Here is a 16,068-nt window from a genome sequence, read left to right on the forward strand (position 1 = left end):
CAGGCGTGAAAAAGGGGCTGTGTGTGGGGTGAGGCCGCGTGTCAGATGCTCGTCGTTCGTTGAGTGGCATTAATTAGCTGTATAGGCGGACGTGTGGACGTGTGTGCTGTAGCTGAGGGCAGGAGGAGATGTCGAAAGGTGAACTGAGCACACACACGCATGCAAACACATAAACCATAGTAAAAATGCAATTATTATTATAAATAAGCTGGACCCCTCTCGCTACTATATTTGAACTGTTGAAAAAATATTATGTGGGCAGGTTGTGATACACATACATACACGCATATTTATAAAGAACGAGAAATCATCAAAGAAAGAGAGAGTGATGGGGGTTCGTTTATCCCTCTGTTTTGTGTATTACAAACGCGAAAGTGAGTGTTTGCGTTGGCGTAGGCGACAAAGCCATCATTGAACCATGATTTTTCTGACAAAAGATATAACTCGATCCCCCGATTTGTTACCATCTGATTTTTTATAGAGTTGAGCACAGCAAGCACGTTCGTACCGAATTGTTCGCTACTTTACCCAGTATGCTCCCAAACTTTATGGAAAAATATAAATTTTGTTGTAAGGTAAGACAGCCAGTTGCTTGTTGTAGTAAAAAATTCGAATAAATTTGCTAATGACCAATTTAAGGAGTTAACTATCTTGCTAGTCTCAAAATGCATTTTTTGTGATTTGCGACCTGCTATTTAATAATTAAATAAAAAATTATATTTATATTATTACATGCACTATAATAATTGCCGATTCAGTTTGAAAAATTTTGGATTCTCTCGACTCATTTGTCTTCAGGAGGAGCTCCGAAAAAAGTTGTCTGAGAAAGATTGTTCTGCTTAAAATTGTCTCTAATCCAAAATCTAAAAAAAAAAAACAGATGCAACTGATAATCCAGATTGATCGAAAGACTGGTCAAAATTTTGATTTTTATAAACTTAATCAAAAATATAATTATATCAATGCCTACAAATATAGTACCAAGGTCGTCGCAAATCGTTCAAGTTTAGTTCAGACGTTTCGGATTAAAGATTAGAATATAATATACCATCTCAACAGAACCTAATTACTGCAATCCATCGAAGACTTTTAAGTCAACTTATTTTTTGGTATAGTAACGATCTATTTTGCTTGTCCGTATCCTGTTCATGTATATAATGTCCGAGATCGTCTTTCACCCTGTAGTAGAGAGGACATTATTTATGACCAGGTTTCGGAATAATGATGTCGCTTAACGAATGTGGTTGTAATCCCATTACAAGTCACTTTTCAAAGTATTTCGGAATACAGGTCACAGGAGCTCTTAAATGTAAAAACCAACATCAAAGAATAGGATGATGGTATGCTGGAATTATCATTGTAATCACCAACACCTTAAAAAAGACATCGCGAAGTAATAAATATGGCATTACATAAACGACTTGGCAAATATCCTACTTCAAAGTTATTCTGAATAAAAGCAGCTTCTATGAGCTTGAATTTAGATATTTGAAGAAATAGTAAATGCGACTGTATCAAAAGGAAATAGAGTGACTCCCTTCAGCTTATAAGAATCTCCAAAAAATACTGAAATTGATTCATCGCTTCCCACACTGCCCCTGTAATACACCATTTCCATTAGTGTTTCGGCGGTAATATCGGACCGAAAGATTGCTTACTACATGGCTCCTCAATGGGGTTGAAGTCAGGATACACCGTTACCGCGCGATTAATTAGATTTAGCTAAGCTATTTTACTATCGTGAAGATTTATTTGTAGAAGACACATTTGCGTTTTGTACACATCCTCCTGAGAACACTTCTCAGCTCTTTCTCAATATATAATTTTGAGAGTTTGTACACTAGTACAGAACCCAATGAATACTCACTTTGCTCGATACTTTTGGCAACGGTCGAGGTCTCTCTGAGATCTTCCTCCACCTCATCCATCTCATTATGTGCAGTTAGGTAGTTAGCAGCGTCGGCTGAATTTTTGAATCGACAGCTAATCACCTGCCACCTAGCGCCAGCTATTCAATGGATTTGTTAGTCGAAAAGTACATGATTTGTAACGTAATAATTTTCAGCTCCAAGCCAGATTACACTGTGGGGTCTACAAAAGCCTTTACGAATTTCCACCTCTCCGTTAGCAAATTTAGATTTCAAGCTTCAATCAACCGCACCTGGCTCGGCTGATATATTGCAGCCGGAGACCAGCCGTTTGTCCTTGATCTTGATATAATATCTTTCTTATCGGCCGCCCAGCCGACTGGTGCCAGAATATACTTCTCCAACTTTCGCTATAGTGGCTTTGAAAAGCTGGTTCTCTCGTTGTCGCATGGTATTATCTTGATTTAACTCGGTTACCAGCCGAAATCTGAGCATAACGTTGATGGATTCGGATTGCTTAACAGCACCTCCAGCTTCAGCTTCAGCTCCAGAGCTATTGCTAGCCTTTATAGCACGCTTAGCTCCGGTCTTGATGCTCGCTGTTTTAAAGCTCATTCAGAACACTACCCACTTTTCGGAACAATTAGTACTTTCCGGCTTTATTGTCTTATTTTTTTATTAAGGATATAAAATCATGTCTTTTACCTCTTAATCGGTCAGTTTGTATTACTATATGCTGTAGTTCTACGTTCCAAGCAATATATACGGAGACTGTAGGAATGGTTCCAACTTGCCCGCATATAGTCAGTCTGACAGCTTGGTGCATGAGCTTGCTATGTGTATTCAAGTTAGTCAGAAGTTCGCTCATATGTACATATATAAATGTATGTATGTATTAGTATACAAATGTATATGCTAATAAATGTTCATGTTTTTTTGTAACGCTATTGTTGTTGATGTTGTCGCAGCATTTAGTCGCATGCTGCAATTTTATCAGTAAAATTTAATCAACCACAGCAAGTTGTAGCGCTTTTGTTGTACAGGCACTTTAACAAACAGCAACAAAAACGCATTAAGAAGACAAATGCGAAGGAAACATCAAAATAATGAAATTGAAAAAAAAGTAAAAATAAAAGTAAATCAAAAGCACATTACGTACATACTTGTAGAAACGAAAATGTGAAAAAAGCTCAATCGCGGCAAACACTTGTTGCTCGTTGGCTTTTGCATTGTTGTGGCACCATTGTTGTCGCACCTGCTGCCGCCACAAATACGTAGAAACATTACACTTGTTGCGCTTAATGTGTATTTACTGTAAACGATCGCAGATAAGAGCAAAAATAAATAAAAAGTGAAAAATCTAGCTAAAGCAAAGGCGAAAGAGACAGCAGCGAGCGAGTGAATGAGCAGCGATAAAAAATGAAAAACGCCGAAAGCTCCACAGTTGCAGCCTCCCAACGGCTGTGCGCTTTTATTTGCATGCACACACACATATCAAGGTGCTTGGCTATACGCACACATTTGTGTGAATTCATACATATGTACATATGTATTTGTGTAAATATTTCCTTTTAACTGTGCGTGGAACAGGTTAGATTTGCTGGAAGCGATTATTTGTTTGTGTGTTTAGTGCTTGTGTTTGTTTGTTTGTATATCAATTTGCTACTTTATTTGCTTTTATTGCTGTTGGTTGCCGATTGGGCTTTCAGCTAACACCCAGCTTGGTTTTCACTAAATTCTTTTTCAATTAAATTTCTTCAAATTTAAAAAAAAAATACTTGTGGTACACATATGAATATATCTCGAATCACCTGGAACTGTTAGAATAATAGCGCATTTACCGTTTTCCAATTCATATATTGGTTTATTAATGTACAACTGGGTGACATGGTAGCCCAATCTAAATGGTCGTTTAGTTCCGCGTTTAATATCTTGCGCCGTTTAGGACACAGCGATCAACAAACATCAGGTGCTTATGCTCTCAAAATGAATTGCATTATTTTGATAACCTAATTAATTGTCAGAGAGATAGCAGAGATGTAACCCTTAACAGTATACAGTTGATATAGGATAACTATACTCCTACTTGTACTAATATAAACGAACTTAATATTAACCTGTGAATGCATGAATTAAATAATTTTAAAGATATCTTTAATGTAAGTATCGCAACATATGTAAAGGTGCATGTGAATATATATATATTCTACTCTTTGGCACTAATCGATCAGAAACTACATATATTTTTTTTAAATTCGAGCCGAGTTAGTTAGACTAAGTGTACAGTGAATATATGTATGTATTAGGTTCTCAAATATCTCCCTTCCGCTTTTTTGTTCTCTATTCAATGCTTTATAAAAAGTGTTACAGAGATCGGGTTTAGTTTAAATCTGCGCCGTTTCAGTCGATAATTTGTTTCCATCTAGATAGGATAACTGCAACTTGTATAATACCCCCCTGCGAATCGTAGAAATCCCCTCTTTAATGTAAGTATCGCAACATATGTAAAAGGTGCATATATGAAATATACTCGGACAGCCACTTTATCACAAGTTAGACTAAGTGTACTTTTGAGTTCATCTTTACACCAACAAGGGCGTTCGCCATGAACAGGAAAAGGTGGTAATCACGTGGCGCTATGTCCGAGCCATATGGTGGATGCTATAAAACCTCCCATCCCAGCTCCCGTAGCTTTTGACGGGTCATCAACGAAGTGTGTGGTCTGGCGTTGTCCTGGTGGAACTGTACACTCTTCCAGTTGGCCAATTCTGGACGCTTCTGGTCGATCGCCTGCTTCAAGCGGTCCAGTTGTTCGCAGTAGATGGTAGAATTAAGCGTCTGGCCATATGGGAGCAGCTCATAGTGAATGATTCCCTTCCAATCCCACCAAACACACAACAAAACCTTCCTCGCCATCAATCTCGGCTTGGCCACTGTTTGGGACGATTCACCGGCTTTCGACCACGACCGTTTTCGCTTGATATTGTCGTATGTAATCCATTTTTCGTCGCCAGTCACCATCCGCTTCAAAAATGGGTCGAAACGTTTAACGAAGGAAAACTTTAAAATTGCGCGAATTTCGACGTTAGTGAACTCCATGTTTACACGTTTATAACTGTTGAACGCAATATCCAAACTAATCATGCATAGCGTCGTTTTGTAGATTATGTCAACACCATTCAAAAATATATATAATACTACTCGCATAGCAAGTTTGTGAATTGAGTTTGTGATCCGCTATGTACAAACCACTCCCAATGGAAAAGAAACAACAGCTTGGGTGAAAGACCCCACTTTTGACCCCCGATTAAGGAGAAGATCGATATGACCAAAGATGCTTGTTATGAGTGGCTGGGGCATGCTTATGACAACTGTCCCCGCCAGGAAGTCAAAATTGTGCTGCGCGATTTTAACGCCAGGGTGGGCAAGGAAGGCGTCATTGGTTCAACAGTTAAAAACATTCACTCTCCATGGCGAAACGTATCCGAAGGAGTTGATATGGCTGTCTGTAGTAACATATTCTAGCAGGAGAAAATTCATTAAGCCACTTGGCTATCTTCGGATCGAAAAGTTCGAAATCAAATCGATAATGTTGTGATAGATGAACGATATGTCTCCACGTGTCCTTGACGTATGTGTTTTAGCGCTCCGCCCGCCTCTGTCCAACATCGACTCGGACCACCATCAGAGGTGAAAAGATGAGCGAAAATACAAAACGAGCATACACTTTTAGCCTCTGTATACCAAGAGGCCACACTTCTTTGTATGCGTGAGCATGAAGATATGGCGAACTCGGTTCCCCAATCGATGACGATGAAAAAAATGTTCTATTGCTCGACTACGATGAAGTCCGAATAGCAATTACACGCCTGAAGAACAACAAAGCGGCAGAGGCCGATGGATTACCGACCGAGCTACTCAAATACGGCGGCACATAACTGAAAAGGTGCATGCAACAGCTTTTTTGTAAGATATGGTAGGATGATTGGAACTTAAGTGTGCTCTCCCCAATTAACAAAAAGGGGGACCCTCAATCGGAACCAATTACCGTGCTATAAGCCTCCTTAATATCGCATATTAGGACTTATCGAGTTAAGATAATTGTGTTTAACTTGGAACCAGCATCAACACCGATAACAATATCAGCCTTGAAATCCAACGAAGAATCACTTTTACCAACAGGTGCTACTTTGGACTGAGAAGGCAATTGAGAAGTAAAGTCCTCTCTCGACGAACAAAAACCAAACTCTACAAGTCCGTCAACATAGGGCAGAGGCCCATGCCTCGATGTCATCGCCTGATTAGTCGGCCTTAAGAGTATTCGAGAGGAAGGTTTTGAGGAAACACTAAACCATTTGCTCTCAGTAAGACTCATGATATTCGTATTCAATCGCAGGAGTTCTTACTGGACGTTGTCCAATAGGCATCCGTGCGGTAAGGCTAAATATCTTCTCGAACGGAAATAGTACGAGCCGAGATAGACGAAACTTATATTAGCCGTTTCAAAAAATTTGTGGTAGGCTCAAAGAGCTTTGTTGAATTATGAGGGTCTCTAAGTTCATTTAAGTAATTTTTTGGTACCACAACGGATGATCGTAATGTGTTACTAAATTTCCTGTTTCCACCATCCTCACTACTCCCCAAGCGATTCTATGGTACGCCCTGTATCGGTAATGCTCCAAGAACTCAAATATTTCGTTAATATGCTTTATTTGATGCAGCCTGTAAAGAAGCTGAAGCTGAATTTATAGTTTTCTCCTTGTTTTTTTTTCATTACTGGCATATATGTACATATTTCGCCACTTAGTCGTATTGATACACATAATAAGTTTAGTCATTTCATTTAAGCACTCACTTCAAGTTTGTTCCTTAATAAGTATATTCGCAAATACCGAGATAAAATCAAATATATGGTTCTTGGTACAATTATTTTGCCTCACACGTACGCTAATTGCACGCACAAAATTCCACAGATTTACTCTATTTGTATGTGTATGTGTGTATATGTCTCTACTTTGCCATGTGTGTATTCAAGCATCCTTTAATCGGTGAAGCGATCATAAATACTCGCTTGAATACATGCATACACACATCGGTATATCATAACACATTGTAAGTGCTCACGTATTCATGTGATTTGTAGTTGTTGTTGTTCTGTTTAATTAGTCGCATTAAATGTTGTATAATTATGGTGCAATGACATCGTTGAATCGGCGCAAGATATCCAGTGTTTATGTTGGCTAATATTCGCACTTGCATACTGAGAGGGCGCGAAGTTATACCCTGAACAGGGTATATTAAATTTGTCACGAAGTTTGTAACACCCAGAAGAAAGCGTCGGAGACCCTACCAAGTATATACATATATAAATGATCAGTATGTTGAGCTGAGTCGATTTAGCCGTGTCCCGTCTGTCTGACCGTCTGTATATATACCAACTAGTCCCTCAGTTTTTAAGATATCGTTTTGAAGTGTTGCAAACGTAATTTTCTCTTCAAGAAGCTGCTCATTCGTCGGAACTGCCGATATCGGACATCTGTAACATATAGCTGCCATACAAACTGAACGATAGGAATCAAATGCTTGTATGGAAAACTTTCACATTTGACAAGATATATTCACGAAATTTGGTATATATTATTTTCTAAGATAATAATGTAATATACGAAGAAATTGTTCAGATCGGCTTACTATAGCATATAGCTGCCATACAAATTGAATGATCGGAATCAAATGCTTGCATGGGAAACTTTCTCATTTGACCATATATCTTCACGATATTATATATATAATATATATAATGTTTTGTCGGAAGAAATTGTTCAGATCAGCTCACTATAGCATATAGCTGCCATATAAACTGAACACATAGTTACTAAAAGAAATGTACCTGTGAAGGGTATATTAGCTTCGGTGCAGCCGAAGTTAACTTTATTTCTTGCTTTATTTGCGTACACCAATTTTTAATTACAAGTGCGAAATTACGCTTAAATCTGTAGCTAAAAGTGTAGAGGGATTTTTTTTGTTTCGCCTGCAATATTTCGCTTTCATAAAAAACTCGACAGTTACATAGCTTCACTTTTTGAATTGCGTTTTACATTCGATTTGCAGAACGCTTAATAGTTACAGCGTGTACTTATGTAGTTTGTCTGAATCATTACTTCTTATCATATTCTTGGATGAATGTGTGTGAGTATCTAAGTATACCCAGTAGTAAAATTAAAAGCTCCTATCGAACGATGAACTGTCGCATTACAGTTGGTGCTGATTTCGTTGGCAGTGTTCTACATAACGCTCTCAACTCGCTCTTTTAGAATGGCGTGACAACGAGACAAATGAGACACTACGAAGTAGCGATTTCTCCAGCGCACATTGGACCTCATTCCCTTTTCGACGTGTAAAGTTTAGTAATATACTTGTTGGGTTTGGTCCAATAAAAGGAATGTTTTTTATCGCTTGGTTCTCTGGTGCAAAACTGGTTAATAAATCCCTCTAACAAACGCTCTCTAAGTATGTGCTCTGAATTGTAACGGGGAGGTCCTCCGCCTAACGATTTTCTATTTTTTTCTTATTATTAGATAGAGATATTCATATCTCGTTTCCACTTACTTCAAAACACATTTCGTTTTCCAGATTTTTTCAATTAGGAAATTGAGTTAAAAGGTCTGCCCCAATTTTTTTGTAAACTTAACCGTTTAAAAGATATAAACGGGTGAAGACTGACCATTGTAAGTGTATTGTACAAAATTTTCTGCTCTACATAAACGGTTTCTATAATTTTTCGATTAAGTTAAGGGGTTATATTGGTTTAGAGGTTTCAATAAATTAAATTTTTTATTGTCTTATTAAATTCTACAACACTTTAGAATATTGTTAGAATATATTTTCAAGGTGATCTGAGTACTAGTTTCGGAAATACAGCCTGCGCTCGAGGCTAGCCTTCGTGCAAGTGCTAAGTTAAGACTTTAACTAAACCACGTAGATAATCCTGTAAGGAGTTATCCTGCCAACGCGGGCGCATCTCCGAGGGGTCACCGGAAATGGCGTCGTAATGGCCGAGTTTAAAATATTTTTTTTCCAAAAATTACAGAATTTCTTTGTTAATAGTGTATGTGCGTAAGAATAAAAAATTCTAATCAAATACCTTCTGATTCATAAGGTTTGTTACCCGATTTTATCTAATTTGGGTACAAAGAAGATGATGTTCGAAAACCAAGCTCTCTCAATATTATTCAGATAACTCATATGTTTGGCGATATATTGGGTAGTCGAAAAAGTCTTTTCGTATCATGTCAATAGGTAGGTTGCAGTCGTATATCTCCAGCGCTACCAATCACATTATGTCATCCATATAGTGTTGGAAAGGTGAGGTTTCAAGCTTCATTTAACCAAAAATTAAATTCGGGGAAGTTCAAAAAAAGTTATTGCTGTGAAAATACTGAATAATGAAATGATAATGAAATTATAATGAAATTCGCTTTATGTTGAAATTTTTGAAATAAAAAGCCACTAATGAAATTTGTGAAGTTTACAGAAATTTAGATTTACACTGATGGTATAATGTCTCTAGTGGAAAAATGGCAAAAGGCAAAAATCGTCGACCAAAATGGTAGATATTTGTTTTTTTTTTATTTATTATTAAAAACGTTTTCTTTTAAGTCTGTAACACCCAGAATGAAACATCGGAGACCCTGTATATCATACAATAAGTACAAATGATCAGCGTTATCAGTTGAATAGATTTTGCCATGCCCGTCTGTCTGTATATACACCAGCTTAGTCTTTCAGTTTTCGAGATTTTGATTTGAGATTTTGCGCACATTGTTTTACCAACAAGAAGCTGCTCTTTCGTCGGCACTAATATAACATAAGTATAACGTCCATAGAAACTGGGCGATCAAAATCAAGCAGAACAATTATATAAAATTTCTTTGGTTGTTTGTTTTGTTGTTTATATCAAACAACGTGATTAAAAAAACTAGCATAATAGTGACTACAGAGAACAGCTGATAAAAATTTTACTTTGCAAGACTTCTAGAAATTTTTCGAATTTGTGCCAAAATGACTGACTCTGATTCAATGTAGGCTAAGCTGGATTTTAAAACTGATTCTCAACTGACTCTCTATGGGAGAGTCAATTTACTGAGCAGATATCAGCCCAGGTGAACTCGAAACTATAAATAAGAACCATAGACGGCGATGCTGCTGTCGGAAATATAAATATTCGTACCAACTGTGCCACTCTGCAGTCGTTTTATATCAATTATTCTACAATAAAAAAATCTGTTGTAGGACTAGCCCTCACATTTGACTACAGGGTAATATATTTGTATATGTGCCTGTGTGTGTGTATCTTTATACTTATTCACAGGCAGTAAGAAATTTACATGCACGTCATTTTTAATTACACCGTAGATATAAAATGTGATAAATCGCATAGCATTACTAGGTGTTGACTACATTTATCCTTGACACAATGTCAAGGATAATGCGCTTTTATGTTGTGATAAATGTCTGTCAGGTAAACTTTTGCTACCGAATTCCACAAAAACTTCAGCAATGACTTTCGTAAGACAAACGAAGTTTGGGGACCAAAATTAATCAATATAATTTGTATACTACAGAGCGTGTTAATTTATGTAGGAGCATGTTTCTGAGACCATATATGTATAATATTTTTTTATATATTTATAAGTACTATGTACATATTCATATAATGTAAATATAATATACATATTGTGTATTCATTATACATACACATACCAATTGAATCACATAAAATATCACAAAAATGCATTGATAGAAGACGCACAAATCCAAGAAAAAAGAGCTAATTAGCTCCTCTCCTAATACGAGTATATGGTATAGCGCAGAAAAAGTCATATGATAGGGGGTCTCCTTTTCTAAAACCTCGGTTGGTATAGAACGGTTCGGAGAGGACCTTCCCGAAACTGACGGAGCTTTTGGTGTTGCCCAACATAAGCGACGACACAGCCGTATTAGCTTTACAGGTATACTAAGTTCAGACATGGCGCTATAAAGGTAGTTCCTTTTCGTGTTGTCGAATGCGGCTTTAAAATCGACGTAGAGGTAGTGTGTGTCGATCTTCCTTTCAGAGGTTTGTTCCAAGACTTGACGCAATAGACCTTACATTACGGACTGGACAGAGCCACTTACCATAGGTTTCAATCATTGGGCATTCTTTCATCCGACCATTTCTTACAAGGAATCTGATTAATGAACTTTGTCAGTTCTTTGCGCCGTATTTTAATATCTCGGCCGGTAATTTATTAGCCCCTGCCGTTTTGTTGTTCTTCAACATATACTAAACAAGAAAAAAACGTTAACTTCGGCTGCACCGAAGCTGATATACCCTTCACAGGTGCATTTCTTTTTGTAAATATGTGATCAGTTTATATGGAAGTTATATGCTATAGTAATCCGATCTGAACAATTTTTTCGGAGACTATATTAATACCCTAAGCAGTAATCCATGTCAAATTCCATGAAGATGCCACGTAAAATGCGAAAGTTTTTCATACAAGCCCTTAATTCCGATTGTTCGGTTTGTATGGCAGCTATATGCTATAGTAAGTCGATCTGAACAACTACTTCGGAGAGTACATTGTTGCCCTAAAAATAACCTGTGTGAAAGCTATATGTTATAGTGGTCCGATATCGGCAGTTCCGACCAATGAGCAGCTTCTTGAAGAGAAAATGACGTTTGCAAAATTTCAAAACGATATCTTAAGAACTGAGGGACGAGTTCGTATATATACAGACAGACGAATGGACGGAATGGACAGACTGACGGACAGATGGACAAACGGACATGGCTAAATCGACTCAGCTCAACATGCTGATCATTTATATATATACTTTATAGGGTCTCCGACGCTTCCTTCTGGGTGTTACAAACTTTGTGACAAACTTAATATACCCTGTTCAGGGTATAAAAATACAAGAGCGAAATGTGCGGTAATAGACATACAATGTATTAAATTTACATTTCAAAAAAGTTATCACTATGACGATTGCACTACGCAATTTCATTGTAGTCTATCGATTTTAGTATAATATAAAGTAGACTCTAAAATTAATATCTTTCCAAGACAATTCCCAACTGATGTAATTTTTCTACATGAAAACTATTTTTCGTTGATGAAGTGGTATCAAGGTACCAGAAATATGGTTGGTTTCGGGAGGAATACTTATTAGATTACTACTAATATTATTATTTTGAGGCATACGGTCAAAAGTTACCAATATAAAAATACCAAAGATTGCAGCAAAACATTTCCGAGTACAATTATTTCATCCGTAACTGCGGTAATCGTAATAATTTTTAATGACTGTATTGATGGCATCGCCGTCCTTGAAGAAATCGTGGCAATTACAATTAGATTCCTGACTGTTGGAGATCATAGGCTTGAGCTTAGAATTAATATTTGTGCCTCAGATAATAGAAGCTAAATTCAAATGAAGATCAACACCATTAATGACGCCAGGCAAGCAATTTAGCTATAGAATTCAGAATTGAAGACGTTTCTTGCCCACCGAAGAAGAAGAACACATTCAAATTTGGCTATACAAAACGTCATTTTATTTTGTCAGATATGTTATTATATGTTAAAATTATTTTAATATAAAAATTGTTGTAATATTGTCATAATTCATAGGATATTAAAAATGTCATCATCGTTCTTGAAAATAGTTTAAGCAGCACGTGGGACAACGCGGTTATCGTGACGTACTACCACATCTACGATGCTCATGTTTGGAGTGAGGAAGTTTACGAGACGGTCAGCACCAGCACGAGAGAGGCGATCGAATGGATATCCCATAGGGCGACGATCAGGGTATAAACGATCCCGTACGCCACAGTATGAAGCGGCATCACTGCAAGAGCCCACCAGTTGTTGTTCGACCTGTGACAATTAATTTATTTTAATTTAAGTTATACTTTCTTTCATATAAATTATTGTACGCTTACCCTATCCTGGTCGTAGTTGGATACCATAACAAATAGCTCACACTCCAAACCTTCGGGCAAACCTTTAGGAATGAGCATGTGATTGGGCCAACCGCAGCCGCAGAAGTTGAATTCGAGCTCATCGGCACTACCGGCAGCTGGCCGATTTAGATCCAAATTACGGAAAGTGCGTTCGAAGGGTATGGTGACACTGGACTCGGTGGAGCGACGCCGAATGGTATTTTGACCAGGGTTTACTGTTGGTTCAATAAGATTTATGAAATTTTACTATCTAATCATAAACAACTCAAGACTCACATGCCACAATGAATTTGTCCAATTCAATCATAAGTAAACGTTGATCCTTGAAGAGCATGCCTTGTCTACGCTCATCTGTCTTGGGACCCAGGAAGATGCGCACTGTACCGAAACGTTGGGCACCGCTATCATTGTTGACATTAATGGTGTAGGTGAATGGCGTGTGTTGGAGATGCGTAAAACGAGCGAACACATTGCCGCGTGGCACAAAGTCCATGCCGCGCGAGAGATCAACATCAGATTGCTGCCAGAAGGTTTGCAACACATTTGCTTGTCCACCTTCGGGACTTACTTGTATACCAGTTACAGTAACACCATCATAGTCGAGTTCTGGTAGTGTATATGGGGGTAAACGGACCTTATGTTCCTGGAAGATATCATCGATATATGCATGCCATCTGTAGAAGACCGGATCACGCATAGCAGTGGCTGAATCACCCATAACGCCAAAGGATTCCAAATGACGATGATCGGGATCGTGCGAATAGGAAATGAACACATGACCCATATTATGGAAGTCACCATACAAGCTACGATTTGGTGAAATAATCGATGATTCCATAATGTTGCCCAAAATATCGATACCGCCAGCATTATCTAATGGCACACGGTTACCACTTTCCTGCAATTGCATTCGATTACAATGTATAGCGAGGAATCTTTAAACCACTAATTGTGTATACTTACATCGGTGGCAAATCCTTGAGATATAGCTTCGAAGATGCGATCCCTCCAGCGCTCCATGTCACTTACATCCAAATTAATTTGATCCAACTCTCGGTTGAGATCCGACAATTTCGTATCCTCAAAACGTGGTGGCCATGCGCGGCTCGACACTAACGAATCCATTTTAGGGAAGTAGCCTTCAGCAATGGGTTCACGCAAATTGTTGAACCGTACAACACGTGCCAGATTATTACTGAAGCGCTCCAAATTGTAACGGGCAACCACTTGTTGATGCATGTAGTAGAAGAGTTCACCACGACGATCCTTATTCACAACAGCACGATCACCAGCCTCAAATGGGTACACCAAATGCCAATGCCAATGATGAAGATTGATGCCGAGATCTTCGCGGAAATACCACAGCCGATGCTCAGGTTCCAAATCAGAGGCGGTGTAATCGCGTGGTATGGTGATTGGCATACGCGAACCATCAGGTACCACAGTGGCCTCCTCGCGCACTTGACGGAATACACGAGAATCGACAAATTTGTCAGGGAAGTTCTGCGCGAAAGACGGCAAATCCAGTCCCTTGGTGTCTGGACGATGTAGCAGCGCCACAGACAGTGCATAATTGAACAAGTATGGATTCACACGGTCGCGTGCAAACACAGCTACACTCTGCAGATCGTCTATGGAGCGCACACCCATGAATATGTCAATCAAACGACCCGCAATGCGACGATGAGCCGGAATAAAGAGCGAAAATTGTGCATCACGTGCCAGTGACATAGGTACACGTAGATCCGGTATGGAAATTTCTCTAACCGGAATGCGTTGCTCGGCCATTTCACCGAAACGACTCTGCACCTCAGTGCTGATGGGACGATAGCGATCCGTAAGGAAATTATCAGGCACATCGAACACGGCTTTTCCCTTCTCCATAAAAATGGGTTCGGTGGGACGATCGAAGAGCAGCAATAGATTGTTCTTGTCAGCCATTTTAAATTGCTATTTAGGCAGTTCCTTTTGGAATTCAAGTAGAAAGTTATAGTTTTTAGATTGCACTAAGCGTACACGACTGTAGTTCAGTGCGTAACTGATGATTTGGGGTACGAATCGAGCTCTTTTATACTAGTCGAACATTTAGTTTTTGACATATTTGCACACAGTGCGTATATAGATCACAAAACTACTTATCAGTGCCCAAATTCATTGCGGTTTCGTTATCATACAGCGTTGTTTTGACAGCCTAGGAGTGCGGTGACCGTTCCATAATTTCATTAGTTGTCTTAATGAGATCCCATAAACTATTAAGGTACTATACTCGTATGCACTTCAAAATAGAAATTTCATATTTGCAAAGAGTGGGAAATAGTACAAATTTAGCAATCAGAAACATTGCTACATATGTACATGGGAATAAACATTAGTAAATGAAGTTGCGGTTCTATACAAAGCAGAGTATACTGTCTAGTGTTGTACTGATAAGAGTATAAAGTAAGAAAAGTACCATGCTATCCAAATTATTTTAGTTTTACATTTTATTTTTTATATATTCTGAAAACAAAAAAATATTAATTTTTATTGTCGCCCCCCTCCTTATCTGCGAAGAACTCTGACAGCCACTTTTCACAAGCCTCTTTTGTGTTCAACTTTACACCTACAAGGGCGTTCGACATGGACAGGAACAGATGGCAATCACTTGGCGCTATGTGCGGGCTATATGGTGGATGCGATAAAACCTCCCATCCGAGCTCCCGTAGCTTCTGAAGAGTCAGCAACGAAGTGTGTGGTCTGGCGTTGTCCTGGTGGAATACTACACCCTTCCTGTTGGCCAATTCTGGACGATCGCCTGCTTCAAATGGTCCAGTTATTCGCAGTAGATGGTAAACTTAAGCGTCTAGCCTTATGGGAGCAGCTCATAGTGAATGATTCCCTTCCAATCTCACCAAACACACAGCAAAATCTTCATGGCCGTCAATCGCGGCTAGGCCACTGTTTGGGACGATTTACCGGCCTTCAACCACGACCGTTTTCGCTTGAGATTGTTGTATATGATCCATTTTTCGTCGCCAGTCACAATCCGCTTCAAAAATGGGTCGAGCTCGTTCCGTTGATTCGGTCCAGAAGGTTTTTTTTGCATCAAATCATGCGGCACTCAAACATCAAGCTTTTTTGTGTATCTAGCCTTCTGCAGATGGTTTAAAATGGTTTGTTGAATAATCTCATCTTCTGGGCGACGTC

The 16,068-nt window shown here is 38.6% G+C and overlaps 1 protein-coding gene across 1 annotated transcript; it reads right to left on the bottom strand.

Annotated features, from left to right (window-relative positions):
• Window positions 1–12,539: 12,539 nt before the first annotated feature.
• LOC126752567 (phenoloxidase 2-like) lies at window positions 12,540–14,852 on the bottom strand. Its single transcript, XM_050463476.1, has 4 exons — window positions 13,846–14,852; window positions 13,159–13,780; window positions 12,862–13,097; window positions 12,540–12,796 (listed from the first exon to the last, which is right to left on the bottom strand). The coding sequence occupies exons 1-4, from the start codon at window positions 14,821–14,823 to the stop codon at window positions 12,584–12,586; spliced, it is 2,049 nt and encodes a 682-aa protein (XP_050319433.1). The 5' UTR covers window positions 14,824–14,852; the 3' UTR covers window positions 12,540–12,583.
• Between the last annotated feature and the right edge of the window lie 1,216 nt (window positions 14,853–16,068).

This window comes from Bactrocera neohumeralis, chromosome 3 (assembly GCF_024586455.1).
Source record: "Bactrocera neohumeralis isolate Rockhampton chromosome 3, APGP_CSIRO_Bneo_wtdbg2-racon-allhic-juicebox.fasta_v2, whole genome shotgun sequence".
Lineage (NCBI taxonomy): Eukaryota > Metazoa > Arthropoda > Insecta > Diptera > Tephritidae > Bactrocera > Bactrocera neohumeralis.